We start from the raw sequence: 14,282 nt of genomic DNA on the forward strand, positions 1-14,282 counted from the left end.
AGCGTTCCGGACCACGTATAGCAGCATCGCATCTCTTGGTTGGAACTCGCGCTCTCGACCACGACTGGAGTCGCGGATGCGTCCGACGAGGATGCTCGCGCGCGCGAAGATCGACCTGTGCGTGTGTGTGTCATCCGTAGTATAGCCCACACATCGCTGTGGCGCCTCGCGTTCGCTCGGGTGCATGCGTGGGTACCCATGAGTAACGCGAGTCATTACGAATGCCGCGTTAGTCGACTTCAACGCCAACCCGCAAAATTTCTTCAGCATCCGTCCGTGAATAGAAGAAGACCAGTCCACGAACACGAATGTTAGAAGACATTTAACATTAGCCGCATACATTTGAAACTCCGTTTCAACAAGTCGGATACAGCCGGATTTCTTATAAACATAACAGATTCCGTACAAGCACGGCATATTTTATTACATTTCAAATATCTAGAAAAAAAAAGACCCGTCCCTAAACCTATCCTACGACGGCGGCGTCCAGCATCCAAGTCCGTGTCCTCCTCCGTCCGCCGTCTCCTTGAGCACCCGCAATAGGAGCGACGAAGTAAAGGTGCGGTCTCCGACGAGGAAGAGTAGAACACAGGAGACGGACCAGCCACATGAGATACAAGGCACTGTCGCCACCTGTTGGCTACTTATCCTTGAAGGAGTCCGCGACCTATTCGCTGCAGATGGACGAGAGGTCCACAATGAAAATGGTGGCGTCAACGCTGTATTCATCCCACCGGGCCGACTGATGGTTCGTCGGCGGCATGTAAGAGGCGCAGCTAGCGTTGTCCTCCTCTGCGATCGCCTGCAACCGCGCCTTCATGGCTACCACTTCCAGCAAGCGGTGGTTTGATTGCGAACGGCATCGTAGATGGCACGCTGCTCTGCGCCACGTCCTCCTCGCTCGCATGCTCGCCGTAGATCTGGCCCTCCTCCAGCCAGTGCTGCTTCAGAAGGAACAGGTTGTATCACTACTTGCGCTTGCTCCATGGTGAATCTGCGTGCGTATGAGGCACGGGAGCCGGGGCGGAGTCGTCGGAGCCCGTCTCCATTGAGGTGTCATCCTCATCGTCAGAGACCTCGGGCGAGCTGGTCGGCAAGCCGACCTCGATCTGCCGGCACCGCGGCTCTGCCAGGCGGCGGCAAGGGCAACCACCGCGTGCTTCATCTCCGGTGACAGACTGTCCCACTGGCGGTCATGGTAGATGTGGAGGAAAGGAGGATGCGAAGCGGATGTGTTGTGTTGTGGGGATATCCGGATTTGGGCGCCCTTAAATTATTTTAAGTCATGGTCAATATTTTCTATATACACATTTTTAAGAAGCAAATGCTTGATTAAAAAATTTCAGAGACAAGTTTATATTTCTTTGAATACATAGTCAATATTTTTTTCATACACAGTTACATTTTCTAAAAAGAAGTTTAACATTTTTTAATACATGGTCAACATTTTTTCTAGAAACATTTAATATTTTTAAAATACAAGTTCAACATTTTATTTGAATAAATGGTAAAAGAAAATTCTATACACATTTAGCATTCTTCAAAGACAGGTTTAACATTCTTTGAATACATGGTCAACATGTTTTCTGTACACATTTAACATTTTTTAAAGTCAAGTTCAATATTCTTTGAATACATGGTCAACATTTTTTCTATACATATTTAACATCTTTCAAACACAAGTTTAACATTTGAATATATTTTCCACATTTTTTCGTACACATTTAGAAATCTTAAAATACAAGTTTTTTTAACACATGGTCAACATTTGTCATATACACCATTTAATTTTTTTTCAAATACAGTTTTAACATATTCCATACACTTGTTCAATATTATTTTAAAATGCTTGGATTAAAATCTTTTCAGTACATGGTAAATATTTTTTCAATACAAATCTCGTGTTGTATATTTTGTATACATGATAAAAACATTTATATATACATTTTTTTTAAATGCTTGATTAACATTTTTTAGTAAAATAAGGCAAATTATGTTTTGTAACATAGACTATCTGGAAATGTAAATAAATTAAAAGATAACAAAACACGAAAAAATAACATAGAAAAACCGAGAATATGGCCTGTGATGGGCCGGCCTAATATAGAGCTCGCCATCAGCGAGACTTCCTCTCGTCTCGCTGTAGGCGAAACATATCAGCTCCCCTTCTGTTCTGAGAAGAAGGAAGCAAATAATGGAAAGTCCCCTTCTATTCCCCAGCTCATTTGAGCTCAGAATGAATAGTGAATTTGAAAAAAAAAGAAAAGATATTCGAAATATTCTGAATTTTTTTTTGTGCAAACTTTGACAAATGTTCTCAGCCCTTATAATTTTTCATCTCGAAATAACATTCGTTGAAGTCACGAAAAAAGCACTCCAAAATGATTTAGAAAATAGCATTTTTGGAGTGTTGTTTTTTTTACCATGACCTCGATGAATGTTATTTTAGGATGAAAATTTCCAAGAACCGAAAACATTTGTCAAAGTTTGCACCAATTTTTTTTTACTTTTTTCAATTTTACTGTTCATCAGGAAGCATATGAGGGAGCAACTAGTGGACGAGCGCTCCTTCGGGAGCCTCACAACGATGAGCGCCACTTGGCGCTCCCTCCGGATTTTTTCGCACGCGTTTTTGGCTTTTAAAACTTTTTTCCTGGTTTTTTCGTCGTTTCGATTTCCCACCGGTCTTCCTTAGCTTTTGGATAAAAAAAATTGGAAAAAAGAAACTTTTTGCGTGAAAAAACATGTTTTTTCTTCTTCTGCGGGAGTCACGATTTTGCTTCGGTGAGAGTCACGGCCATGCCTCTTGAAAACGAAAAAAAACGCATTTTCTAAAAAAAATTCTGCGAGAGGCACGATTGTGCTTTCGTGAGAGTCACAGTCGTGCCTCTCGGAAATAAAAAAAGACGTTTTCTATTTTTTTTCCTTCTGTGAGAGGCACGGTTTTCCTTCCATGAAAGACATGGTTGTGCTTTCGCAAGAGGCATGGCCGTGCCTCTCGAAAATCAAAAAAACATGTTTTTTTTGTTTTTTTTCCTTTCGCGAGAGGCACAGTTTTGCTTCCGCAAGGGACATGGTTGTGCTTTCGCCATAGGCACAACCATGCCTCCTCGAAAACGAAAAAAATATGTTTTCTCTTCTTCTTTTTCCTTCCGCGAGAAGCATGGTTTTGCTTTCGCGAGAGGCACGGTTTGTGATTTCACGAGAGGCATGGTGTGCCTCTTTCGAAAAGGGAAAAAACATGTGCTCCCGGTTCGGTTTTTTCGTGAAAAAAGTTCGTCAGAGCCTATCAACATGGGATCTAGTTTGGAAGACCTCGGCGTGAGGAATCCAACGGTGAAAATGGTTCTAGATTTGGAAGCACGGTTTAAGAGAAAACATTTTGAATAAACAAATCTACGAAAAAAGGAAAACTTTCAAATTGCGGCAAGTGGCGCACATACAGCGCACCACTTGTCACCACCTGGAAAGGTGGGAGTGATCTTTGCAATGAGTACTCCTTAATTAGTGATTTCGAGCATATGAACCTGAGCTGAGAATAGTTGCGTCCAAATAATGTGCATTTCCACCTTGGGGCTAGTTTCTGATCTAGGCCTACAGGCGTATGGGAGTGCCCATTTCATCCCAAACAAATCGGCACATGTTCCTATACGAGGAATAAATATGACGCAGATAATTCTTATCCTGGGCCGGCCTACAACTGCAAGAGCTACTCCTCGTGCAAATGTGCAATACCTCTGTCGTGATCGCGACCGGCCATAGTCAGAGAACAGAGCTTATACAGATAAGCGGCGCCACTTATATTCAGACAAATGCTCTCAAAAAGAAGAGAAAAAATGCACTCAGACAGTGCCGCCGCCATTATCATCCAAAAGGATAGAGCCGCGGCCGGGTCAGAAAACGCCGGCCTGTCGGCGGGCGGGCGGGCGGTGGCGGAAACTTAACCACGACCTCCATGCATGGCCGTTCGGCTTACGTCGACTACCGGATTAGATGCAATTTATGGCGACGACCGGTACATGCAACGGCCGCGCTAGCTGCTGCACTGTTAGGTTATGAAATCCTCAAGAATTCCACGCATGTGACAAGAGAGGAGATGATAACTTTGACGACCAACGGAGTCGCTCGAGCTCTCTGGAGTTCGGATGAGATCGAGCAGCTATAGGTGCTAGCTTCCCATGCAGCGTATGCTCCCCGTCGACGACGTTGGAGTTGATCCAGTCTTGTATTTCGACGGCTAGCGATCGAAGCACGTAGGATAGTCTTGCCGAAACTAAGTCCACGTAGGTATGCTGACAAGCTTATCCACGCAGTTTTATTGGCGGCCACGGGCCACGGGTGCGTGACTGTCAGGGGGTACGTCCTGCTGAAACGTACGTGAACTTCAAGGCCATTCATGAAGCTGTTTTCCAAGACCCACATGCTACAAACCAGTTCGTCTTGTAATATCTTTCGGACCTTCACTTTTTTGCCAAACCTCTAAGAGAGCTCCTCGCGACATCTCTGCTCGCTGCCTGTGGCCTCCAGAACTTTTTTTTCAAAGATAAATGTCGATTGTGCAGTTTCTTGTGATGGCAGAACTCACTCTGTAAATTAACATAAGATCTTATATTACTTTATAGAGGAAGTAGTTTTAATGGTGTCATTTATCCTGGTATTTTGGTGGCTTTAACGGATGATTTTTAATTCATGTGGCGTATGACCGTAAGGCCTAGGCATGCAAATCTGGAACCGCGACCCTACTTAGTTCAACCAAATGAACTAAAATTTCAAAAGTAAAGAGGGTCAGAGGGTACCTTTAAGGTTCCAAAATTTGCATCCTTAGTAAGGCCGTTGTTGAAGAAATCACAGAAGAATCTTTGAAAAGATACAGAGCAGTCATCAAAGAGATCAATGCCTGGGTGTCAAGTTTTGCATCCTGCTCATTTGTTCAACGAGATGAGAAATTTCAATTTCGAAGCCCACAATCTGGCTAAACGTGCTTTATCTTTGAGTGTTGACCCTCGTGTTTGGCTCGGCACACCTCATAATTTATCCTTTGTACCTATGAATGTTTTTGAGCAATGAATTAAGTTTGTCAGGGTTGCCTCAAAAGAGAAGTTTACATACTAGGTTTAGCACTACTAATTGTGATTTGTTTCTCACTAGCTACATACTATGAGATTTTTCCAGTTAGTTTTCAACTCCGGGTCTGCTTAATGCCCACCAATTTAGTGATTTGGGAGTGCCAGAATGGGAGTTGGTACAAGACTCCAACCTCACAAAAAGATTTGCGTGGCTCCGGTGAGCTAGGAGCGATCACGGTGATGCGCCTTCGGCTCACTCTCTGGTGCTCGTAGTCATTGCTAGATGGTCCATGAACCAAGTTATAATTTTTGTTTCCTCTAGTGTTCTCTGTACTACCATGATTGATTATGAATAAATGGAAGTTTCTCTCGGAAACAAAACAAGCCAATGAATCGGTGATCATATTTACTATAGGGGATAATCAGTATGTTTGTTATGTTTCTTCCTTGATTATCATCTTTTGCACCTTGGAAAAAGTCCATTTTAAACCTTGAACTCGTAGGCATTTGACGAAACGAACCCTCAAGTCAAAATCCCGGTCGATTGCACCGTAAATTATGCAATCCCGGTCTAAATCGAACATTCGAGTCGTTTGGATGGCCGGGATGGTGGGATTTCGCTGATTACACACACCTGCACCCCGCTGGGCCGGCCCGCTTTAGTTTTTTTTTCCATTAAGAAATAAAAATTGACAAAGGGCGCTACACCTTGCTCCCGCTGGGCCGGCCCGCTTTTGTTTTTTCGTTAGAAAAGACGTACGGTGTGGTGTGGCGTGGCTCGAACAGGCGACCAAGTAGATGCTGTTTGATCGACGCAACTAACCACCTGGGACACAACGTTGTGTTAACAGCTCCCTTTTTCTTCTTTTCTTCTTTATTTTCTTTCCTTTTTATTTTATTTTTATTTTTATTTTTAGTTTCTTTTTTATTCTTAAATTCGTGATTTCTTTTGAAATTGACGAACATTTTTCCAAATTTGCATATTATTTTCGAACCCACATTTATTTTTATTTTTTGAATGCTTGAATTATTTTAAAATATATGAAAACCAGTGGCTATCTTAGTAGGAAATAGCAAACTATAAAAAAGAACCTTGTGAACCAGAATTTCAAAAGAAAAAAGTTCACGAATTTTGAACAAAAGGTTCACGGTTTTAGAAAAAATTCAACACTTTTGAGAAGAAGTCCTCGGATTTGAGAAGAAATTCATGGATTTAAAAAAAACAGCAAAATTGAAAAAGAGTTCGCGGATTTAAAAAAGTGAAAGATTGAAAAACTTCCACGAAGAAAGAGTTCCTTATTTTGAAAATTTGTTCAGAATGTTTTCGTTCTATATTTCTTATAACTTTTTAAAGAAATATTCGGGATTTCGAAAAAAGTGTCTGTTTCAAATATTGTTCACAAATTTAGAAAATATTTGTGTGTTCTAATTTTGTTTCAGAGATTAAAAAATATTCCTATATTTCACAAAATTCTACATATGTTCGTGTTTTCAATAAGAAAATAGTGTTTTAAAAAATGTTCAATTTCAAAATTGAGTGCAAATTCTAAAAAACGTTCGTGTTTTGAAATTTTGTTCGGGAGTTTTGAAACATGTGCATGTTCCAAAAGTTTTCTTGAATTTTCCAAATTTAGTTTGGTAAATTTGTTTACAAATTTGAAAAGTGGTTGCTTTTCATAAAACACTCATCTTTTTTTTCAAAAAAATATTTTGAGACCGAAAATTTTAAAATATTCGAATCTGGAGACGATTCTTATTTCTTTGTGCTGCTATTGTAAACGGATTTGGTAGCTAGCTCGAATTGTAGTACCACCTCATTAGTAGCTGCAGATCCTGGTTTCGAAGCTTTCCAAGCGTGCGATTTTTTTAGCGTTACAGGCTCGCAGTACAGACTTCCGTCTGTGCGTACTTCCGTAATTCTGCCGCAAAGAGCGACAGAAAAATAAAGAGAATTTTTTTCTAACAAAAAAAAATGGGTTGGCCCAGCGCAGAGGACGGGTGCTCATTGGTCCACTAGCTAGACAAATCCCGGTTAACATTTGCCAGGATTCGATTTAGACCGGGATTGCATAGTTCAGTGTGCAATCGACTAGGATTTCGACTTGAGGGTTCGTTTCGCCGAACGTCTACGAGTTCAGGGTTTAAAATGGACTTTTTCCTTGTACCTTCTATGCTTAAATCCTAGCTCCATCCGTGATCTTGCCGCATAACCACTCGGCGAACTATCTATGTGCGTTCTTGTTGACTCATAGGTTCGAAGCTTTCCAAGCGTGCGATTTTTTTAGCATTACAGGCTCGCAGTACAGACTTCCGTCTGTGCGTACTTCCGTAATTCTGCCGCAAAGAGCGACAGAAAAATAAAGAGAATTTTTTTCTAACAAAAAAATGGGTTGGCCCAGCGCAGAGGACGGGTGCTCATTGGTCCACTAGCTAGACAAATCCCGGTTAACCTTTGCCAGGGTTCGATTTAGACCGGGATTGCATAGTTCAGTGTGCAGTCGACTAGGATTTCGACTTGAGGGTTCGTTTCGCCGAACGTCTACGAGTTCAGGGTTTAAAATGGACTTTTTCCTTGTACCTTCTATGCTTAAATCCTAGCTCCATCCGTGATCTTGCCGCATAACCACTCGGCGAACTATCTATGTGCGTTCTTGTTGACTCATAGGTTCGAAGCTTTCCAAGCGTGCGATTTTTTTAGCATTACAGGCTCGCAGTACAGACTTCCGTCTGTGCGTACTTCCGTAATTCTGCCGCAAAGAGCGACAGAAAAATAAAGAGAATTTTTTTCTAACAAAAAAATGGGTTGGCCCAGCGCAGAGGACGGGTGCTCATTGGTCCACTAGCTAGACAAATCCCGGTTAACCTTTGCCAGGGTTCGATTTAGACCGGGATTGCATAGTTCAGTGTGCAGTCGACTAGGATTTCGACTTGAGGGTTCGTTTCGCCGAACGTCTACGAGTTCAGGGTTTAAAATGGACTTTTTCCTTGTACCTTCTATGCTTAAATCCTAGCTCCATCCGTGATCTTGCCGCATAACCACTCGGCGAACTATCTATGTGCGTTCTTGTTGACTCATAGGTTCGAAGCTTTCCAAGCGTGCGATTTTTTTAGCGTTACAGGCTCGCAGTACAGACTTCCGTCTGTGCGTACTTCCGTAATTCTGGCCCAAAGAGCGACAGAAAAATAAAGAGAATTTTTTTCTAACAAAAAAAATGGGTTGGCCCAGCGCAGAGGACGGGTGCTCATTGGTCCACTAGCTAGACAAATCCCGGTTAACATTTGCCAGGGTTCGATTTAGACCGAGATTGCATAGTTCAGTGTGCAATCGACTAGGATTTCGACTTGAGGGTTCGTTTCGCCGAACGTCTACGAGTTCAGGGTTTAAAATGGACTTTTTCCTTGTAACCTTCTATGCTTAAATCCTAGCTCCATCCGTGATCTTGCCGCATAACCACTCGGCGAACTATCTATGTGCGTTCTTGTTGACTCATAGGTTCGAAGCTTTCCAAGCGTGCGATTTTTTAGCGTTACAGGCTCGCAGTACAGACTTCCGTCTGTGCGTACTTCCGTAATTCTGCCGCAAAGAGCGACAGAAAAATAAAGAGAATTTTTTTCTAACAAAAAAAATGGGTTGGCCCAGCGCAGAGGACGGGTGCTCATTGGTCCACTAGCTAGACAAATCCCGGTTAACATTTGCCAGGGTTCGATTTAGACCGGGATTGCATAGTTCAGTGTGCAATCGACTAGGATTTCGACTTGAGGGTTCGTTTCGCCGAACGTCTACGAGTTCAGGGTTTAAAATGGACTTTTTTCTTGTACCTTCTATGCTTAAATCCTAGCTCCATCCGTGATCTTGCCGCATAACCACTCGGCGAACTATCTATGTGCGTTCTTGTTGACTCATAGGTTCGTGTCTACGCTCATGCAGTACACATGTATGGAAACTTCAGTGGAAAGTTTTTTTTAAAGGTCTAAAGCCATATATTAAGTATCACAAGTTCTCTAACACATCTTCATAGAAAAGATTACAACCAAATTCATAGGGTGCCCAAATCTTCTTCCTCTTGCACCCACCGACGTTGCGCCGTGAACAAAGCCCGATGCCGCCTCTGGGCCTCCGCCTTGGTAAAGCAAACTTATAGAAGCAATGGTCGGGAAGTCATTGATGTAGACCAGAAGACGTAACTATGGCGATCAGCGTAGCAAATCGCCGCCACAGAGAAGAAGGCACAAAAAAAAGCATGTAGATACTCTAAAGAGCATGAACACCGACCAGATTCGTGTGAATCCACCAGACATCAAAGCCGACCAAGTCTAGGAAGATCCGCGAAGACACACATAACTCATCCTCCACCGATGCTAATTACACGGATGAAACTGGGATAAGACGAGGAGAACATTATTCAAAAACTGGGGTTACGCTGCCGCCTCGCCGCCCCGACCAAGACACGGAGATTGCTTTTCCAATGGATTAAATTAATCGGAAATTGCTTATTTATCCAATGGATAATACACATGAATCTAACTGGCTTCTGAGTGCAAGACAAAGGATTGCAAATACATAGGACAACTGCAGGCATATTCGTTCGGAGGAAACCACTAGAAAATTAAAGTGTCTCGGTCGTACGCGATCGAGCCTCAACAAGATAGTAGTACTGGAGTACGTGGATTCTGGACGCCCGCCTTTCGCCGCTTCGTTCCTCCTCGAGTAGCACGATAACGGATTGGTACTACAAGTGTTAGCCAGCAGCACAACCGTACGTACTAGACGATTGTGCGCTGCGGAAGACGGCGATTGCCTTATCCATTTCCGTTCGGGTCATCCAGAACACATTCGCCGGCGGCCGGAGCGTCCTAGCCGTCCCCCTATAAATACCCCCTGGGAGAATGTCTGCTTCACAAAAAGCAAACAAGTTCTATATCCAGCTGACTAGCCACAAGTACTACGCACGTACAGTGTTAGCGCTACACACACGTACGGACATCCGAGTGTGCGCACGCACCAGAGCTATGGGGAGGCAGATCGCCGCCCTGTGCGGCCTTCTCGTGGTGCTGCTCGAGCTCACGTCCGGCGTCAATGCACAGACGGAGATCCTGTTTCAGGTGATGCACGAATGCACGGACGCCTCCACGTAAATTCACAGCTAGCTAGACCACTGATGTGTTCGATCGGTCTTGTGCATGCATGCAGGGGTTCAACTGGGACTCGTGGAACAAGCAAGGTGGCTGGTACAATATGCTCAAGGCCCAGGTCGGCGACATCGCCGGCGCCGGGGTCACACACGTCTGGCTGCCGCCACCTTCGCACTCCGTTTCATCTCAAGGCAAATCCACCATCTACACCTCTACGGGTCACGTGTGCTGTTGCTGCCTCAGTGCATGCCACGCCTCCTAACTCTGCAACGAACGTGCATGCAGGCTACATGCCGGGCCGGCTCTACGACCTGGACGCGTCCAAGTACGGCACGGCGGCGGAGCTCAGGTCGCTCATCGCCGCCTTCGGCGCCAAGGGCATCAAGTGCGTCGCGGACGTCGTCATCAACCACCGCTGCGCCGAGGACAAGGACGGCCGCGGCATCTACTGCATCTTCAAGGGCGGAGGACCCGAGGGCCTCCTGGACTGGGGTCCCGGCATGATCTGCAGCGACGACACCAAGTTCTCCGACGGCACGGGCAACCGTGACACCGGCGCCGACTTCGCCGCCGCGCCCGACATCGACCACCTCAACCCGCGCGTCCAGAAGGAGCTCTCCGACTGGCTCAACTGGCTCAAGTCCGACCTCGGCTTCCACGGCTGGCGCCTCGACTTCGCCAAGGGCTACTCGGCCGACGTCGCCAGGACGTACGTCCAGAACACGAGCCCCGGCTTCGTCGTCGCGGAGATATGGAACTCCCTCAGCTACGACGGCGACGGGAAGCCCGCCGTCAACCAGGACGCGGAGCGGCTGGAGCTGGTGAACTGGGCCAAGGCGGTCGGCGGCCCTGCCATGGCGTTCGACTTCACGACCAAGGGCATCCTGCAGTCGGCGGTGCAGGGCGAGCTGTGGAGGATGCGGGACAAGGAGGGCAACGCTCCCGGGATGATCGGCCTGTTGCCGGAGAAGGCGGTCACGTTCGTGGACAACCACGACACGGGCTCGTCGCAGAAGAAATGGCCGTTCCCGACCGACAAGGTCATGATGGGCTACGCCTACATCCTCACCCACCCTGGAGTTCCATGCATCGTACGTGCATGATCGAGCCATACCTTTTCTTATTGCATTTCTAGAATGGTCACGCATGATCAATGTCCAATACTCTTATATATTGTGCAGTTCTACGATCATGTCTTCGACTGGAACCTGAAGCAAGAGATCTACGCGCTGGCGGCGGTGAGGAACCGCAACGGGATCAACGCCGGGAGCAAGCTGCGCATCCTGGCGGCGGAGAGCGACATGTACGTGGCGGCGGTTGACGAGAAAGTTATCGTCAAGCTCGGACCGAGGTTCGACGCTGGCAGCGTCATCCCGTCCGACTTCCACGTCGTGGCTCACGGCAATAACTACTGCGTCTGGGAGAAGAGCGGCCTTAGGGTGCCAGCCGGGCGGCGCTAGCTAGCTAGACGTTAGCAACTTCGCACCGGCGGCCAGACCGTTGTACTCCTACAAGAAATGTTTGTTCCAGTTCGTAGACCACGCAATAAAGTTTGTACCCCTACCGCTCTCCTTCCAACTTTGCGGAAGGAGCGTGAGCTATCAAATATATTAATTTTACAAGTTTGATATTGGGAAACTCTTTCCTTCCACTTTAGCTACATTTCAGTCAGCTGAAATTTCACTTTTGGGTCAGTCGATTTTGGGGTCATTGGATTTTTCTTTAGGGAAAACTTTGTTTTTGCTACTCTAGTTTTTGCCAACTTTGCTTATGCCACTCTAGAATTTGACATTTCACTTTTGCCACTCTTAGCTTTTGACAATATATCACTTTTGCCATTCCGTGGCAAAAACAAATAATTTAGAGTGGCAATTGTGATACATGTCAAAAGTTAAGAGTGGCAAAAGTAAAATAAAAAATTATCGTTTTTGCCACGGAATGGCATTTGTGATGTATTGTCAAAAGCTAAGAGTGGCAAAAGTGAGATGTCAAATTCTAGAGTGGCATAATCAAAGTTGGCAAAAACTAGAGTGGCAAAAACAAAGTTTTCCCTTTTCTTTAAGATTCGTGCTATGTTCTTTCCCCTGACCTGTGTTGTTTGTTGTGTGGGCTTTTTTTTTTGACTGACCCCTTAATTCGGCCAGTTGACTTTCTTCTGGGCCGAAGCCCGTTAATAGTGTGATCCATCTCTGACTCTCTTCTTTCGTTTTTAATATTTTTTTGTTTTTATGTACTTTTGTTTTTGTTTTTCTGTTTCTCTTTATTAGTTGGTTTGATTTTTATTTTGTGGATATTTTTTGGGATGTTGGGTGAGTGTAATGTACACACATAAATAATTTGCAATATGTGCACAAATTACACTGCTATATGATTATTGTTTGTGTACTAAAAAAGTGTAATGTAAGAGCGTAGTTGTTTGCAAGTTTTGCGAACTTTTTTTCTTAATTTTTCAATGAGTTATAATAATGCTACTAATTCATTCTTTCTTATTTAATTAACTAATTGTTTTTTCTCTTTAAAGGGTAATACTAATGACACTAAATAATTATTCCTTAGAAAAACTTACTATTTCGATTTTTGTTTTTGTTTCTATTTTATTTTATTTCTTCTTCTTAAAGGGTAATACCAATGTTAATAATTCGTTCTTCCATGGAATGCCTCATTATTTTGATTGTGTTCTAGTTTTTATTTCATTTTATTTTTCCTTAAAGAGTAATATGTAGGCTACTAATTCATTCTTTCTTGAAAACTCTGGTATTTCAGTTTTTTAGTATTATTTTATTTCCTTTATTCTTTGGTGATAATACCAATGCTGCATTTCTTATCAGGAAATTTCCTTTTCTGAAAATTACACTATTATATTCTTATTCCTGCATATTATAAAAATGTGCAACTTCTGTGCAAATTGTTTGCCAAATATTTCATTATTTTTTTTATTATTTCCATGTCCATTCATCTTAACGGGAAACCAATGACACTAATTCATTGTTTCTTAGAAAACTTCAATATTTTAATTTTCTTTAAGTTTTTATTTTATTTTCTTTATTCTTTAAGGTTAATACCAATACCTCTAATTCATTCCTACCTAGGATTTTTTTTGTGAAATTTCACTATTTGTGCTTATCCTTGCACATTTTAAAAAGCACAATTTCTATTCAAATGGTGTGCAAATTTTGTCATTATTGTCTTTTTTTACTTCTTTTTCTTCTTAAACTGTAATACTTATACCACTAATTCATTATTTTGATCCGGAGAAGTAGAGACACCATGGATCAAATGCCAATGCTGCAAATTCATTCTTTCTTTAGAAAATTTTCTTTTTGCGAAAAAATTCACTATTATGTGTTTATTCTTGCATATTATAACAAAGCGCAATTTATGTGCAGTTTCTGTGCAATTTTGGTCATTATTTTGATTTAGTTTTTTATATCATTTTCTTTCCTATTTAAGGGTGTTTTTGCTTCACTTTTTTATTTATGTTTTATGTTTCTATGGGGTTTTCCTTTTCCCTTTTTCTTTCCTTTATTGGTTTTTTGCGGGGTTTTGGCCGAGTGTAATGATATACAAACAAATAATATATAATATGTGCCAGAATTTCATGATTATATGGATATTTTTGCATATTACGATAAATTGTAATTTTGGTGCAAAGTTGTGCGCAAGTTTTTTTAGTTGTTTTTCTTCTTAAAAAATACATTATTTCAGTTACACTATGTGGGAATTATAGCAGAATGCAAAAAATGCACTATACTTTGCTTATTCTTTGCATATTTCAAAAAGTGTAATATCAGTGCAAATTATGTGCAAGTTTTGAAAGTTTTTTCCTTTTTCATCTTCTTCTTAAAGGCTTTCATTCTTTCTTAGAAAACTTCATTATTTTGATTTTGTTTTAGTTTTTTCCTGAAAGGTTAATATCAATGCCAAAAATTCATTCTTCCATAGAAAACATAAATTTTTAATTTTATTTTAGTTTTTAATTCATTTTTATTTTGTTTTAGTTTTCATTTCTTTTCTTTTGTAAGGGTAATAACAATGTCACTACCCCATTACTAATTTTTTTTGCGAAAATCTCACTACAATATG

General features: G+C 42.6%; 1 protein-coding gene across 1 annotated transcript; it reads left to right on the forward strand.

Moving 5' to 3' along the window:
- The first annotated feature begins 9,980 nt into the window (after positions 1–9,980).
- On the forward strand, positions 9,981–11,817 carry LOC125509554 (alpha-amylase isozyme 3A-like). The gene is made up of 4 exons (XM_048674543.1): positions 9,981–10,169; positions 10,258–10,390; positions 10,485–11,290; positions 11,381–11,817. The coding sequence occupies exons 1-4, from the start codon at positions 10,077–10,079 to the stop codon at positions 11,657–11,659; spliced, it is 1,311 nt and encodes a 436-aa protein (XP_048530500.1). The 5' UTR covers positions 9,981–10,076; the 3' UTR covers positions 11,660–11,817.
- The last annotated feature ends 2,465 nt before the right edge of the window (positions 11,818–14,282 follow it).

The sequence above is a fragment of the Triticum urartu genome, chromosome 5 (genome assembly GCF_003073215.2).
Source record: "Triticum urartu cultivar G1812 chromosome 5, Tu2.1, whole genome shotgun sequence".
Lineage (NCBI taxonomy): Eukaryota > Viridiplantae > Streptophyta > Magnoliopsida > Poales > Poaceae > Triticum > Triticum urartu.